Source organism: Trifolium pratense, linkage group LG1 (genome assembly GCF_020283565.1).
Source record: "Trifolium pratense cultivar HEN17-A07 linkage group LG1, ARS_RC_1.1, whole genome shotgun sequence".
Taxonomy (NCBI): Eukaryota; Viridiplantae; Streptophyta; class Magnoliopsida; order Fabales; family Fabaceae; genus Trifolium; species Trifolium pratense.
This window is the reverse complement of record NC_060059.1, coordinates 32,324,959-32,340,034: the sequence shown is the minus strand read 5'-3', so window position 1 is coordinate 32,340,034 and position 15,076 is coordinate 32,324,959. Positions and strand designations below refer to the sequence as shown.

At 32.0% G+C, this 15,076-nt stretch overlaps 2 protein-coding genes across 2 annotated transcripts; one reads left to right on the top strand and one right to left on the bottom strand.

Moving 5' to 3' along the window:
• Window positions 1–1,334: 1,334 nt before the first annotated feature.
• LOC123898193 (geraniol 8-hydroxylase-like) lies at window positions 1,335–3,918 on the bottom strand. The gene is made up of 2 exons (XM_045949088.1): window positions 2,864–3,918; window positions 1,335–2,099 (listed from the first exon to the last, which is right to left on the bottom strand). Exons 1-2 carry the CDS (start codon window positions 3,740–3,742, stop codon window positions 1,491–1,493), a joined length of 1,488 nt encoding a protein of 495 aa, XP_045805044.1. The 5' UTR covers window positions 3,743–3,918; the 3' UTR covers window positions 1,335–1,490.
• Window positions 3,919–7,950: 4,032 nt separating this feature from the next.
• On the top strand, window positions 7,951–10,927 carry LOC123902637 (lysM and putative peptidoglycan-binding domain-containing protein 1-like). Its single transcript, XM_045952407.1, has 3 exons — window positions 7,951–8,460; window positions 9,340–9,470; window positions 9,845–10,927. Exons 1-3 carry the CDS (start codon window positions 8,269–8,271, stop codon window positions 10,557–10,559), a joined length of 1,038 nt encoding a protein of 345 aa, XP_045808363.1. The 5' UTR covers window positions 7,951–8,268; the 3' UTR covers window positions 10,560–10,927.
• Window positions 10,928–15,076: the final 4,149 nt, after the last annotated feature.

Sequence of the window (15,076 nt, the reverse complement as noted above, 5' to 3'; positions counted from 1 at the left end):
TTGTACACATGGAAAAAACATTTATATTTATTTTTAAATTCCACGTCAGATAATATTTTTTTCAAAATTTTTTTTTTCCTACAAAATTATTAATAAAACGAATTTTTTTTCCAAAATTAAAAGAAAATCCTACAAATAAATTTTTTTCCCTACAAATTTTTTTAAAATTCCTACAAATAGTTTTTTTTCGTACAAAATTATTATTTTTTTCCTAAAATAAAAAAACGAATTTTCATATTTTTCTCCCAAATAAAGTTTATTTTCAAAATAAAGATTTTAAAAATTTATTTTCAAATCTTTTTGATTTAAAAAAATTAGAATCTTCGCCGGTTTGCTTCCACCGTCGTGATCATATTTGTCGTCTTCTTCAATCACCGGAATCGTCTTCTACTTCGTTATTGTCTTCTGCTTCCTTCTATTTTTCTAGTTCTAGGGCAAATGATTTTGGTATAAGAGGAAAACACGAATAAATAGACATTGCAAAAGTAAATCTAAATGGACTAAGATTACCATATTATGCATAAATTGTTTGCATAATAAGCTCAAAAATAAGCTAATCTAAACGGACCCTAAAAGAATGGCGTGCTCTAAGGCCACCATATGAGTTGCATAAAAGAACATCGTGCTCTAAGGCCACTTGCTTAGAAAGTAAATTGAACGAAATGATCACGAAGAGAAATGGGGTCCACCGATGAAGAGCCAATCCACGAAGAACCAGTGCCCAAAGAGAACCACAAGTGCCGCATAAACTTACACATTTAACTATATTAAAGTGTCAAGAATATCCATGCATTCAGATTTAATCATTCAACGTACCTAAAACAAATGAACATCACACCAAAACAGAAAAACAAGATACACAACACCAAGATGGAAAACAAACAACATCGCACCAATAAGACGAAATCACAGAATAAATAAATGGAAGAGACATGCTAAATATATGTGAAAATATTCACACTAATTATTTAACTAACAGAGAATGAAAAAAGATTTAAAGGTGTGGTTCTGGGCCTAAATTGACGCTAAACCACTATTCTTTGATAGATGAAGAAGACGAAAAAAAAATAGTAAAAATTATAATTAAAAGAGAAGAAAATAGTAGAGAATTATTCTTGGAACAATCTTTGACAATGCTATCTGAAGTCTGAACTATCTTAAATAATTTAAATATTTGAAATACTATGTCTCAAATTAATTATCACTTTAGAATACAAATATTATGTTTGAAAATTTGTGTTGAAATAACATTTTTCTATCGATTATTATTGTACTATCATTGAATTAAAGAATGAATGAATAAACTATACTGGCTAGTAGTAGCTACAAACTAATTCACGTGGAAAATTCAAATTCATTTTAACATTATCTGGACGTCATGGCATTGACATCTTCACTACATTACAAGCACTACATGATAAAATAAAACAATACAATACTTATGATAAAATAAAACACAATACAATATTTATTTTGCCACATGATAATGATCATGTTACTTTAATTGGGACAGCTAACAAAGCTTGAGCCTTCTCCAAAGTAAGTCCAAATTTATCATCCATATTCATATCTTCAGCCTTAATCCCATCATTAAGTTCCCAATCAAAACAATTAATAAATAAACCCAACATCAAAAATAATATCCTTATAGCTAATGGTAATCCAGGACATAATCTTCTCCCACTACCAAATGGTGCCAACTCAAAATTTCTACCTTTAAAATCAATTTCTGACCCCAAAAATCTTTCAGGCAAAAATTCATTAGGATTTTCCCATGTATTTGAATCTCTTCCAATAGCCCAAACATTAACTAAAACTTGTGCATTTTTTGGGACTTTATAGCCATTAATTTCTAAGTCATGTTCAGCTTTTCTTGGTAGTAAAAGTGGAACTGCTGGATGTAATCTAAAAGTTTCTTTTACTATTGCTTGTAAATAAGGAAGTTTTGTTATGTCTGATTCTTTAACTAAATTTCCTTTACCAATAATTTGGTTTAACTCTGATTTTGCTTTTGACATAACTTTTGGATTGCGAAGTAATTCAGCCATTGCCCATTCTATTGTTGAAGTTACTGTGTCAGTTCCTGCTACAAACAAGTCCTAACAACAAAAATACAAACACATTCCATAAGTAGATGCACATAAGATAAAAGACTACAGAGACATTTGATATGCGCTAAGCTCGTGTATACACAAATTAGATTTAAAATTGAAATTTTGAATGTGGACCATTCCATTTTCATTAAACTTATAGAATTGTTTGTTTGCAATAATTGTACTTTTGTAGCATTAAAGGAAAGAAAATCTAGAGGCAACTTCCTCATTACATTGGGCATCATCCATAAAAATGGGATCACAGCCACTTGTTTCTTATCTTCTTTAACTCTTTCTTTAAACTAAAGTCAGATTGTACTACTACTACATCTGTGATAAAATTGTTGGGAAGTTTGGAAGAACTCGGGAGAAATAATAGGGTCAATGTTCCAGGACCATAAGAGAGGAAGACACCATATCTCGACCAAAAACTTAAAGCATTAGATTAATGAGTTACATCTCTTATAAATCCAACATTCTTCTCATTAGGTTAATGGTGTCTCCCGTGGTCCTGAAGCATTGACCCCATTGTTTCTTCCGAACTCCACCGGACTCCCAACAAAAATATAAGCAAAATTCATCTTTTTATGTTCATTGCATAATTAATATATCTGATTTATATTAGACTAGATACATTAACATAGAAGAATTAACTAAAAACCTTGCTTGACACTTAACCTTGACACTTTGGATTGATGATACTGAAAGGTTTTTAAAGTGTCAGGGCATCATAAAAATGTACAAAATAAAATTCAAGAAATGAAACATACCACAGACAAACGTGCAATCTTTTCTTCGTACTTCTCCCCAATATTATTCTCATCATCAAGCATAGCATCCAACATATCACTTTTCCCACAATAACCTTTCAACTCTCTCATCTTCAACCTTTCATCCACCATCTCACCAAAAATTTCCAACAACTTCCCAAAATACTCACCAACCCTTCCTCTAATCCCAATAGGATCCAAAACCTTCAAAACCGGAAAACAATCGGCGACATTAGGTCTTCCAACTTCCTTCATAATATTCGTAACCAACTCCTTAAACTCCCCGGCTTTATCACTCGATTGAATCAAATCAACCGAATAAACCGTATTTGACAGCATATTAATAGTTGTCTTAAAAGCCAATCTTCCAATATTAACTGCTTCAAATTTGTTAGCACTATCATTTATATCATCATAAAGTTCTATAATCTTTTGGCTTCGAAGTGCTTGATTGGAATCGAGGTTTTTATTCGAAAATAAAAGGTTGTTACATGTTTTTCTTAAATCTTTCCAACGTTGACAAATAGGTAAAAATGGTAAACTATAATTATGGTGGTTAGCACCTTTCATGCCATCAGGTACTTTTCTGTTAGCAAGAAATTGGTCATTGATTTGAAGAACTGATTTGGCAGTTTCTGGTGAAGACATAACTATGGTAGTTATTTGGCCTAATTTTAGGGACATTATTGGGCCATGGGTTTTGGAGAGATTGGTTAAGGTTTTGTGGGGGTTTGGGCCTAGTTGATGGAGGTTGCCTATGATGGGGAGGCCACGTGGACCTGGTGGGAGTGGTGGTTTGTGTTTTGAGAGAAGGAAATGGATGGATTTGAGGAAGATGAAGGTGAAGAGAACGAAGAGCATGGAGTTGAGTATGTCCATTTTTTGTGGTGGTTGGTTGGTGTGGGAGAGGAAATTTAAGAAGGAACGGGAGAGATAGGAGAAGAAGAGATGAGGTTTGATTTCTTTATAACAGATCACATGTTGTTCAGATCTTATAGCATTATAATATTATATACACAATACTAGTATAATAGATTTGGATTTTACACATTTACATGGTGAGATTTGAGTTGTTTTTATAATATCATGGCAGTGTTTGGTAAATTAAATAACCTAACTTATAGTCTATTGGATTAACTTAAAATTTGTTGGATAAAAATGTGAAGTGTTTGGTAACGAGTTGTTTATAGTTTTTTTTGAGATGTTATTTCAAGTAGTGTTATGAACTTATAACTTTTTCATTTTATTTCATATTTACCCTTATTAGTTTAATTTATTTACTTTTTTTTAAATTATGTAATAACTACCCACTAACACTTATAAAAAAAAAATATTGTCCACTAACCATGTAGTTTTATGTCATTTTGTACTTATAATAGCTAAATTTGTCAAACACTTTAATTTTATTCTACTAGATTTTCAGCGATAAGCTACCGGCTATCATCTATCAGCTATAAGCTAGATTTTCAACTATCAGCTAACTTATAGCTTATTTTTACCAAACAGAGCTTATAAGGTATTGCTTGACCCAGATTTTTTATGTGTAGAAGCTATTTTAATAATTAAGCTAAAAATAATAGCTTTAAAATTAAAATTAAAGTTGTTTGATAAATTTTATTTTTTTTAAAAAAAGGTTAAAATTTGTTTTTTATTTATTTAAAAAATGTCGTTAGGCCTAGCTTCTTACTTCTATGGAAAAAGAAGAGAAAAAAAGTTAGGCAAACAGTACTATATGTTAGTAAAATAATTATTTAAAATATGAAAAATGTAATGTGAACATAAAAGTAACAAACAAAAATACAGCAACATGCACTATTTAATATTTTTAATAATTTTTTTTAGCTGTTTTGATGTGCGTGCATAGAGTGGATGAGTTACGGGGTCATATTTTTGTTTACTATGATATTCCAATAATAGTCCTCTTAAAATATTGATTAAACAACAGCGATTAAAACTACACATAAAATTTTTGTAGGATGAAGTCATGAAGCATGCAAATTTATTGGCAATATTTGCCAATAATGTTGTACCACTCTTTAATATTTTAAAGGCAAGACTTTCGGTTATTCTTCTCTCTCACAGCCGCCCAATTTTCATCCAACCCTAGTTTCTCCTCTTCATCCATCAAAAGATGAGTGGTTTTAGGGTTAATTTTTGACCCAAAATCACCCCTCTAAATTGTTTTTCCATTTTTTTATTCAAATAAGTGATTTTTATATCTATTTAATTTTTTTTCTCGCGTGATTTTCTGTTTGTCGTCGTCTTGTACGGTGTTGTGTTTGTAGTCGTCTTGTGCGACGTTGGGTTTATCGTCGCCTTGTGCGGCGTATATTGGTTTTTCGTTTTGGTATCGTGTTTCGTTGATTCATATTGACATATCACCTCAACTCATTACAGATCTGATGAAGATTTTGATATCAACGTTGCATATCCGGGAGTATGAATATTCCGGTTACATTTATTTTGTTATATTTGTAGGCATTTTCATGATGCCGTTGTATGCTATTAACCTAGGTGCTGCAAGATTGTTTGTAGATTCACCTTTTTCAGTTTTTAGCAATCTTGAATTTGTAATGATCTATGTATGTTTCAATTTGAATGAATGAATATTTACTTTTAGTAAAAAAAAAAAATTCTTAAATCAATCCGGCAATTTGGACATATTTTTTGGTCACACACAAAAAAGAGAAAATAAAAAAAATTAATAATTAATTAATATAATTTCTTAAATAATTATATAATTTGTAAATTTTTGAGTGTGCGACTAAAATAAGTGATTGAATATTTTTGTCCACACAAAAATTGCTCTATTACACAACTCTCTAATAATGCAAACTGTTTTCAAATTCTGCAAAAACAACTTTGTCCTGTGTTTTGTCGCTTAACGAGCATCGTGCCTCAATTAGCGATTGTTGTTGGCAGAAAAGTAGGTTTGCTCACTTTGAGCTCGCCTCGCGAGCAAAACTGAGCTGGATGCTAACAATGCTCGCCTAGCAAGCGCACCAGAACAAAACATTATCTGTTTTTCTTAAAATTTCTCACAGTGAGGGGTTTATTTGTGGATTAGTATTCGTACTTGTCGACAAATAATTGACCCTGTGTCATTAATACACCACTCTTTTTATGTCTTGATCAATTGCTAAGTTTTGAGCAAAGTCTTGGATCACTAATTGTACATTTAATTTAAGTGTGGCAAAAGGAAATCTCTAGGAATTTTAATGTGTTGATGACTTTCTCAGTTTCTTGAGATGTTTTCATAGGTACATCCTTAAATATCAATTACCTACGATCACACGATATAAAGACATAAAATTTATTAGAATATATTGAGAATATTGTTTTACTTACCTCAATTTAAGAGTCTTAACCTTTTGAAAGACTTGTACAAACAATAGAAAATTTGGAAGAATTACATTGAAGGACATCATCCAGCTTGCACATTGTGAATAAAGAGTTCATGATGTATTTTACAAAGTATTTCCATCAATTTCAACGATCATACTTGGGGTTACTAGGAAGGAAAAAAGATTCCATCTCACTGATTTATAGTATTATAGGGTTAAGGGTTTGTATACCCGGCTAAATTTTGATTTACAAAATTGAAGTTTAACTTTTTCTCGAAGCAGAAGATTTAAGGTTCTTGAATAATCAAGAATGAGAAAATCAGCATCCCGTCATCGTTCCCAATAGGTATATGATTATAAACTAGTAATTCTCGTATGTTTATGCAACAACCATACTAATACTTACAGAGTTATGTGGTATTTTGCGTAAAAAAAAAAGTTATGTGGTATTTTATTTGGCTGCCAAATGGCTAGAAAAATACAATTGACTCATGTCGTCAATATGATCAACAATCAATTTACTTCCATCATCCAGCTTCAACCTCTCATCCATGAGGTTATCCCTCTTATTCATTTTTCAGGTTGGACCATCCATGTCAATCACATTCACTATCAAGCAAACTCTTTTGCTGATGCCTTGCATTTAGAGGCCATGATGTTGGTTTCATGCTTGGGCTTGTTATGCTAGATTCAATTCCTGCTTATATTAGTATTATTTTTTATAAGGACTTAAGGGGAGCCTCTTCTCATAGTCGTGCCTTAAATCTTCTCTTATTTTCCTTTATATATATATATATATATAAATATAATAAGGTCGTGGATTCAATCTCTAGTTTGAGCAAACATCAACATTAAAACTCTTATGGCTTGTTTGTTTTAAGAGAATATGGGGCGAGAGAGTAACATGAGAGAGAGTTTGCAGGGAAAGTGTATTTTTCTATTGTTTGGAGCAACAATGAATTAGAGAAGAGAGAACCAAAAACATGGGGTTCATTTCCTTTTTCATTTCTCTTCATATATGGGAAGAAAGACAATAGAACAACTTTTTTCCACGATAACCCTTATTACAACAACACTCACAAATATTAAACTAAGCACTCTATTAATAATTATATTTTTTAATATAAGGTTCTTATTGTCATTTCACAAAATCATTGTATTTCTCTCTTTTCTATTTCTCTTCTCTTTCTCTTATACCGAACAATACATTAAATTTACTTTATTTCTCACCTATTTCTATCTTCTCATACTCTCTCTCACCTCTTTCTCTCTTCTCAATTTCTCTTCACAGTCAAACACACCCTTAGGAGAGTTTGTCGCCCACTTAAATTTCACAAAATTCGAGGGATTAGTCTTTACAGTTGCCCACAGAGGATATCTATTTATATTTTATTTTCAAATTTTAAATACTAGCCATTGAATTGTTTTCTGGCCATGTGTTCTGCATCTACTAAATGAATTGGAAAATTAGATAGATTTGATACTTGAGCCGATTGAACCTAAAATCTCTAGTATACTAACATAAATTCTTCACCATTAAATCAAAGTTGCCCGAGGGAGTATGAGTAAGTTTAATTTGTAATCGTAATTAAAATAAATAAAAATAAATGCAAATTCTCATTGTGCCACGACGCACCCTTTTCTTCTTTTTCCTTAATTACGTAATTAATTCTAATTATTTTTGTTTTGACCAAATTAATTATAATTACCAAAAAAGCCTTACTCTTTTTCACTTTCCTCTTTGACTATGGATAATAAAAAGGAGAATAAAAAAAAACAGATAAACAGAATCAAGAAAAAGTTTTCTATTTTCCTTCTCCATTTTCCCGAGAAATTAGAACGAAACGCTGATCAAAATTCAGAAACACAAACAAACAAACAAACAACACGATCAGATCCATTCACAATTTGCATTCATCTCAATTCTTCAATCCAATTCGTTACTCTGTTTTTCAACATTATTTGATTCAATTTGCATTAATCTCAAATTCCCCCAAAATTTGATTCAAATTCTAACATGTGAAATTCAAATGGATTTGGATTGTTGATTTGGAAGAAATCATGATGGAAAGGGAAAATTGGAACGAGAATATCAATGGGTATTATGGGAATCAATTATTGCGTGATTATGATCGAGATTCAGTTACTATACATTCTTCTTCGTCACCATCTCCACCAAGACTTGGTTACATTGAACATCGTGTATCAAAATTTGATACTTTGGTTGGCATTGCAATCAAATATGGTGTTGAGGTATCTTCTTTTTCATTTCGTTATCTTATGTATCAAGTTTCATTATATACAAATGTTATGTTATAATTTTCAGTAAAAAAAAAAAAAGAATATTTTTTATAATTTTTGTTGTGGGTTTTTTTTATTTTAATAAAAATAATTTGGTGTAGCATTTTTCCTCTTTTATGCAAGAAAGTATGAAATGATGGTGTATTGTATTGACTATTGAGTCAAGTTGTTGCAATCTTTGTTGTTTTTGTTGTGGTGGTGATGGAGCATGTGGGTGCAGGCTTTTTCTGATATGATAATTGCTTTTTGGAATTTTTTTGTTGCATCATTTATGCATATGTAGGAAAAAATTAATTGAAAGGAAATTTGTTTGGATAAACAACTTACTTGTAGCTTATACCACAAGCGCTTATCATGATAAGCACTTATGTACAAGTTAAGTTAACTTGTTTTTCCGTATATTCTATAACCTGTTTTCATAAGGTATCTTGAAGAACTTATGAAAATAATTTGAAGAAAACTAATGCCTGTAGATAAGCTCAAATAAACAAACCAAACAGGCCATAAGTGTATATGGCAAGTTTGGCGAAATCACATAGCATTGTGTTTTTGTTGAAACTTGAATGTGTAGCTTTTGCTAAAATTACGACACATATTGTGATTCAGTCAAACTCACTATGAATCACAACATGCACTAATACAGCTGAAGTCTTTGTTTTTGTTTCTGGGTTTTGCTTAAGTGTTTATACCTGTATGTTAGTATCATTGTTGGTTGATTACATTTCTCCTCCACCACTTTCGATATGAGGAAGACATGTACTGATTTTTATGTTTCAAGTTGAGTTGTTATGAAGTGTGATTTCGTCAACTCAATGCTTTATGAAATTGTAGGCTACAGACATCAAAAGGATGAATAATCTTGTTACAGACCATCAGATATTTGCACTTCAAACAGTTCAAATTCCATTACCTGGAAGGCATCCTCCATCTCCTTGTTTATCAAATGGTTCAACTACTCCAGCGTATGTTTATCTCTACTTGATACTTTGACACTTAAGCATGATTCATAGTGCAATATTTAGATAAGTTATTTATTGTGCTTTAGTTAAGTGCATGTCTTGGTCATGCAGTACATAAAAAGTGACAAACAAGAATATAAAGTTTGAGACAGAAACTAAGAATGCATCTAGAACTAGAATGAAATTATAAGCTGTATTTTTCCAGATAAATGTTTTCAACAGGTTTTTATACTACTGCTAAACAGGACGGTGTTGCATCATAATGTTCCCTGTTTATACTATACATGATTTCTTTTTGATATCATCATTGCTGTATGATTTATTTATTTCCCATTAGCATTTTAAATCACTAATGACCATGAACATCATTCAATCAGAAATGGTATCTCGACTCACCTACCACCTGATGATGCGAGCCGTGAGCTGCTTGAATCATTTCAGTCCATAAAAGTAAAGTCTCACGACCGGAAGGTTTCCCCTGCCATGAGTTCATTACAGGGTTATTATGGACTTCCAGCTCTCTCTAATTCTTCAGAAAACGATTCTACCATGTGTGGACGGCCCCTGAGTCGTCAACGAAAATCCAGAAGTTTGGTCAATGTAATTTTGCAAGAGATTATGGATAAGGGTGATACTTCACCAGCTTCAGAAACCGGCGAACTTAGCTCTGATAAATGGAATGACAAGTTTGCCCAGAGGCGTCAGAAATCGGTAGCTGACTTTACTAGGATACCGGAGTTGATTCTGAGGGAGGATAATAGCAGCAATGGTGCCCTTCCTTCAAGAACAGGAAAGGGCTTAGCTTTGAGACAGAAAGCAGCCAGCCGAAATGCAGCGGCAAATGATTCTGAATCAAGTTCGCCTGTGGCAATGGTTATGGGGGATGGTTTTCAAACTGAAAGTTCATCTGGTGTAAGGAAATCATCCAGTACATCTTGTTTGCAAGATCAGGATAACTGCGGCTCCTCATCCATTTGGCCATCATGGAAACCAGATTTACAGGCCCTTTCAAGTGCAGCCATCGGAAAACCAATCTTTGATGGCTTACCAAAGCCAATAACTAGTCGAAGGAATAAAGCTGCACTTGATTAATACATGTTAATTTATTAAAACAGTTTTGATCCTTCTTTTGAGTAATGGAATCATTAGCTGCTACATCGATCGTTAGGTTGGAGAAGTAAAACAATGTAGCAGGGAAAAAGAATCAAACATCATATATTCTTTCTGAATAGGGCAATGTTTTTTTATCCAGAAAAATACTTCCAATTTATTTATTTTTAAATAGTCTTAGCGGCCTTGTGGCCATAAATGTAGGACTGAAGATCTTGAACATTATCATTCAACCATTTTTTTGTATGGTCATAGTGATACTTTAAGGAAACAGATTCCCTGTGATCCGCAACCATTGTAATTGTCGATCTCAGTTGTTGATATAGATCAGATGATTGAGATTTTGAGTTCTCAATTTTCTAAAATCGCGATGTCATCTGATCTCTATGTAACAACTTAGATTGATTAATAACAAAAGGAAGTTCCAACCCTTGGGAGTATGGATCCATTCTTTTAGGGGTTTGGTCACCTTAGACCTTATGGTGACAAGTAAATGTACTGGTTTGACAGGTATTTAGCTCTTATTGAAAAAAGTTTCACGTATTGATTAGTGTACTATTACTTGCATCTGATTTTTCATCTTAATTAGAAATTGATTATCAAGAAGTTTTCTACTTTTCTAAACTACATAGTTGCAGTGATGGTCTTATTAGTTTGCAAATTATATAAATAAATCATCAGTGGTTAGATAATATGCATCTCAACTTATTATTTTTGTCTGGACAAGAGACTAAAATATTACTAGTTGTTTTTAGGGTTAGAAATATATAAGGATATGTTACTAATATTATATGCTATATGCAGGCATTGTTGTGAGTTTAATCAATATTGTCATGATAGAATTTAAGCAAACACATTTTGTCCATGTGAAACCCATTTATAGACTCTACAAGTTTACTTAATATTAAAAATAGAGTCAGGATCCGTTGACACCAAATGTCAAAGTTTATTTTGACACCAAATAATAACCGCTGATATGTTTTAATCCAAGGGTTTAGACTCATTCACTTAAAAGAATCATGCGACCTATTTTATCTCTATTATCCTTTTTTTTTTGACTTATTATCTCTATTATCCTATTCACCTTGTTGTTAAGAATATGATTTCTGTTTGTCAAAAAAAATAAAATATGATTTCTATTTTTAGGGTCACAAATGTAAGGATGTTACTAATACTAAAAAAACCCAGCGTGTTTCTGTTTCTAAAACCCCTGAAACTTTTTTAGCCAAGTGAAACAAAATCAAATTCTTCAAACAGAATCCTTCTTGCCTCCAATGTTTAGATGATTGAAAATATATCCTAAGAACTCCTATCTTACCTCACAATACGATAGTTAAACAGAATTCAGAATTGATTATGATATAGACGACAATATTAGGTGTCAGCTCTCAAGGCGATTGATCGTAAATCATCAATCTTTTAGCAAGGTGTAAGACAGAAAGCTATTTATCAGAGAAAATTTCTACAGTTAATCACAAAACGTTCCTGGCTCATGTTTCTTCCGTAATAATACAGATAAACTAACACAAACTGCATGTCGTCGATATGCAGGCATCAATCTGTCGTATTATGCAGTACAATTTAACAACATAGACATTTTACTAATTGTTTTAAAACCTTCATGAGAACTGTCTTCACAATTTTTAATGACCCTGCATAGAAATTTTAAGTTAGTAAAATATATAATTTTCAGTTACTTTTGTCAAACATTTAGTTCAATGATCTATAGTTCCGTATGTGATGGAAGTCTGACATTTTTTTTCAGTGATTGCATTGAAAACCCAGAAAAGTAATCACTGTATCTTCCTTGCTTGTGCAAGAACCTGAAATAGGCCATTTACTCAAATCCTCTTCACCAATATAGATGTTATGCAACTCGTATTATTATGTGATTGACATATGATATCTAACATACGAAACTCCTAGGTCTCAACATAAAAATGGGATTATATCTGTTATACAGAACATAACAACACAATATTATCAAGAAATAATCTCCAGGGTAGCAAATATTGGGGCTGCGCGTCAATATAAATGCAATGAAGAAAGAAAGGTGCAAGGAGTGATAAAAGCAATTCAATCTCCAACTCCAAGTACATAAAAAGCTGTGCTGCTTTTTATTTAGCATGTTGGTTGGTTTTGGAGTCTGTAGGCAGCGATGGTGCTTTTATGCCCTGCTGTGTTTTTTTGTTCTGTTCTTTGGCTCTGTCTCGCCAATTTCTCGGTCTTTCTTTCGTATTTGTATCCCTTGTTCCCTCCTTTGGCATATCTTATGCCTTGATTTAGAGGTTTAATAAAATGTTTGCTGTTTCAAAAAAAGAAAAAAAGAAAAGAGGATGAAAATAGCAACTTGAATTAGGAAATATATTTGATAGAATACATAGTATACTACTCATATCTATGGTGGCTAGTCAGTATAATCATCTAGAATGGCCCATTTTGGTTAGAAATTAGATTCTATCCCTAGGTTGTGACAATGTTTAAGAAAAAGATAGAGAGGAAATACTAAGCATGTGCCAAGAAACCCACAAATCCAAAATCTAGAATCCAAAAAACGAGCTAGACAAATAGTAGAATTACCAGAGTGAGCTAAAATGTATAAACCTGATGATTCTGTTGCTTTGAGCTTAATATACTCCGTATAGTATTCAGCATTTGACAGAGTATTCAATGACATCATTTGACAGATTATTGTGACTGTCATTCTCAAACTCAGTATGTTTTTCACTAACTGAAAATAAGAAGTATGCCACATCAGCTAATTTCTAAGAGAACATTGTATGACACAGACAAAGGATGTTTAACATATGGCCTTTTCACGATGACAGTATTACTTTGAACTCTGAAGTAACAAATAAAATAATGCAATAGAACTAACGGCTAAGAAAAAAAATCATTAAAGAGTATTAACGTACTCTTGAGAAAAGCTGAGCTTCATTAACAGTTGAATTAGAAAATTAAATTAAAACAACTCATAAGGCCGTATCATATGAAACAAGTTTTCTGCATATTGAAATTTAAGTTTATATACCGGTGTAATTATGTCTCTGTACAATTAACTGAGATTCTCTCTACATTGATTAATCATATGATAATACCAATGAGCAACTTAAGTTTACATTGATTAACTGGTTACTGTACTGGGGTTCCTTCAGTTACCTTTATAGCAACTTTTGGGACAAAATATAATACACTTGGACAAAATATAATACACTTAACTTAAAATCCAATCAATTACAAATCAAAGAAAGCACAAACAACATTAAAAACATAACAACTCCGATGAAGTTTAGAAGCTATGGTCCTGACGTTTGCATGGAGCATAGGAGAAAGGTAGAGTGCATAATGCATAACTAATTTTTTTTATGAAGCAAGATTCAGTGGTATAAGAACTCCATTTAAACAAAATTTTAAACCTACCTGCTACCGTTATCCCATTTTGTTTTTTATTTTTCAATAAATTAATAAACTATTAGGTTTGTATCCAAGGTTGTTAGGTATGAATTATACGTTTTTAAGTATGAATTTCGTGTTAAATCGGAACTAAAACCATTTTCAATAAAAATTGGTAGTCAAAATGAGTTCACACGATTCAACTCGCCATAAAATCAATAATATCACTTAAACTCGTAAGTTTTCACCTAACTTCGAAAACTTAATTTTTTCTTAATCAATTTAAAAGTTCAATTTTATCATAGGCTAAATTGCACTTTTAGTCCCTAAGTTTCAAAAAGTTGTGATTTTGGCCCCCTATGTTTCAAAATAGCAGTTCTGCCCCCCTATCTTTATCCCCTTTTGCAAAAACTTAATTTTGACCAAATCAACGCTGACGTGGCAAGTCGCTTAAGTGACTCAGCTGCCACATCAGTTTTTTTTTTCATCTAATAATTAAAATGAAAAATATACAAAATAAAAAATAAATTGAGAGGAAGAAGTCAGCCATAAACACAAACATCAATGGCGCAACAACAACAAGAAGCATCATCTTCACTCCTTTGTCTCGACACCGCATACAATTTTTACTTCTCTGTTGTCTCCGATGACAAATACGCTGAAGCATTACAGATTGATAATGGACGAGCTAAAGTCAATTGCCGAAACTCTGACTCAGCCTGCAATTGTTCCTAATATATGATCCCTCAACCTTCCAGTTCCACACAAATGTTTTGAAACAAATAAAGGAAACTTTCTTCTATCATAGTTGATTTTATCAATTATGTTTTTAAAGTTAATGATCATAAAATTTCATTCCTATACAGAACCACCAATAATTGATTACTATTCAGAACCAACAACAATTGGTTCGAATAGAAGAGGTTCACTTCGTCACTTCTGCGACTACTCTGTCACTAGCTTCATCTGCACTATTACTGTTATTATATAATGATGCATTTGTGCATGCTTCCAAACTTTTGCTACGGAAGGAAAACTCTCTTAAAAAATATGTTGATACAATGACTATCTTTTAACAACCGAAGATAGTGAGTACATTGAACCTC

Bases quoted from the DNA above. Each gene is read 5' to 3' on its own strand.
- LOC123898193 (XM_045949088.1), bottom strand. From the start codon at position 3,742: ATGGACATACTCAACTCCATGCTCTTCGTTCTCTTCACCTTCATCTTC. The intron at 2,100-2,863 runs GTATGTTTCATT...TTTTGTTGTTAG, and splicing joins AGATTGCACGTTTGTCTGTG to GACTTGTTTGTAGCAGGAAC.
- LOC123902637 (XM_045952407.1), top strand. From the start codon at position 8,269: ATGATGGAAAGGGAAAATTGGAACGAGAATATCAATGGGTATTATGGG. The intron at 8,461-9,339 runs GTATCTTCTTTT...ATGAAATTGTAG, and splicing joins CAATCAAATATGGTGTTGAG to GCTACAGACATCAAAAGGAT. The intron at 9,471-9,844 runs GTATGTTTATCT...TCATTCAATCAG, and splicing joins AATGGTTCAACTACTCCAGC to AAATGGTATCTCGACTCACC.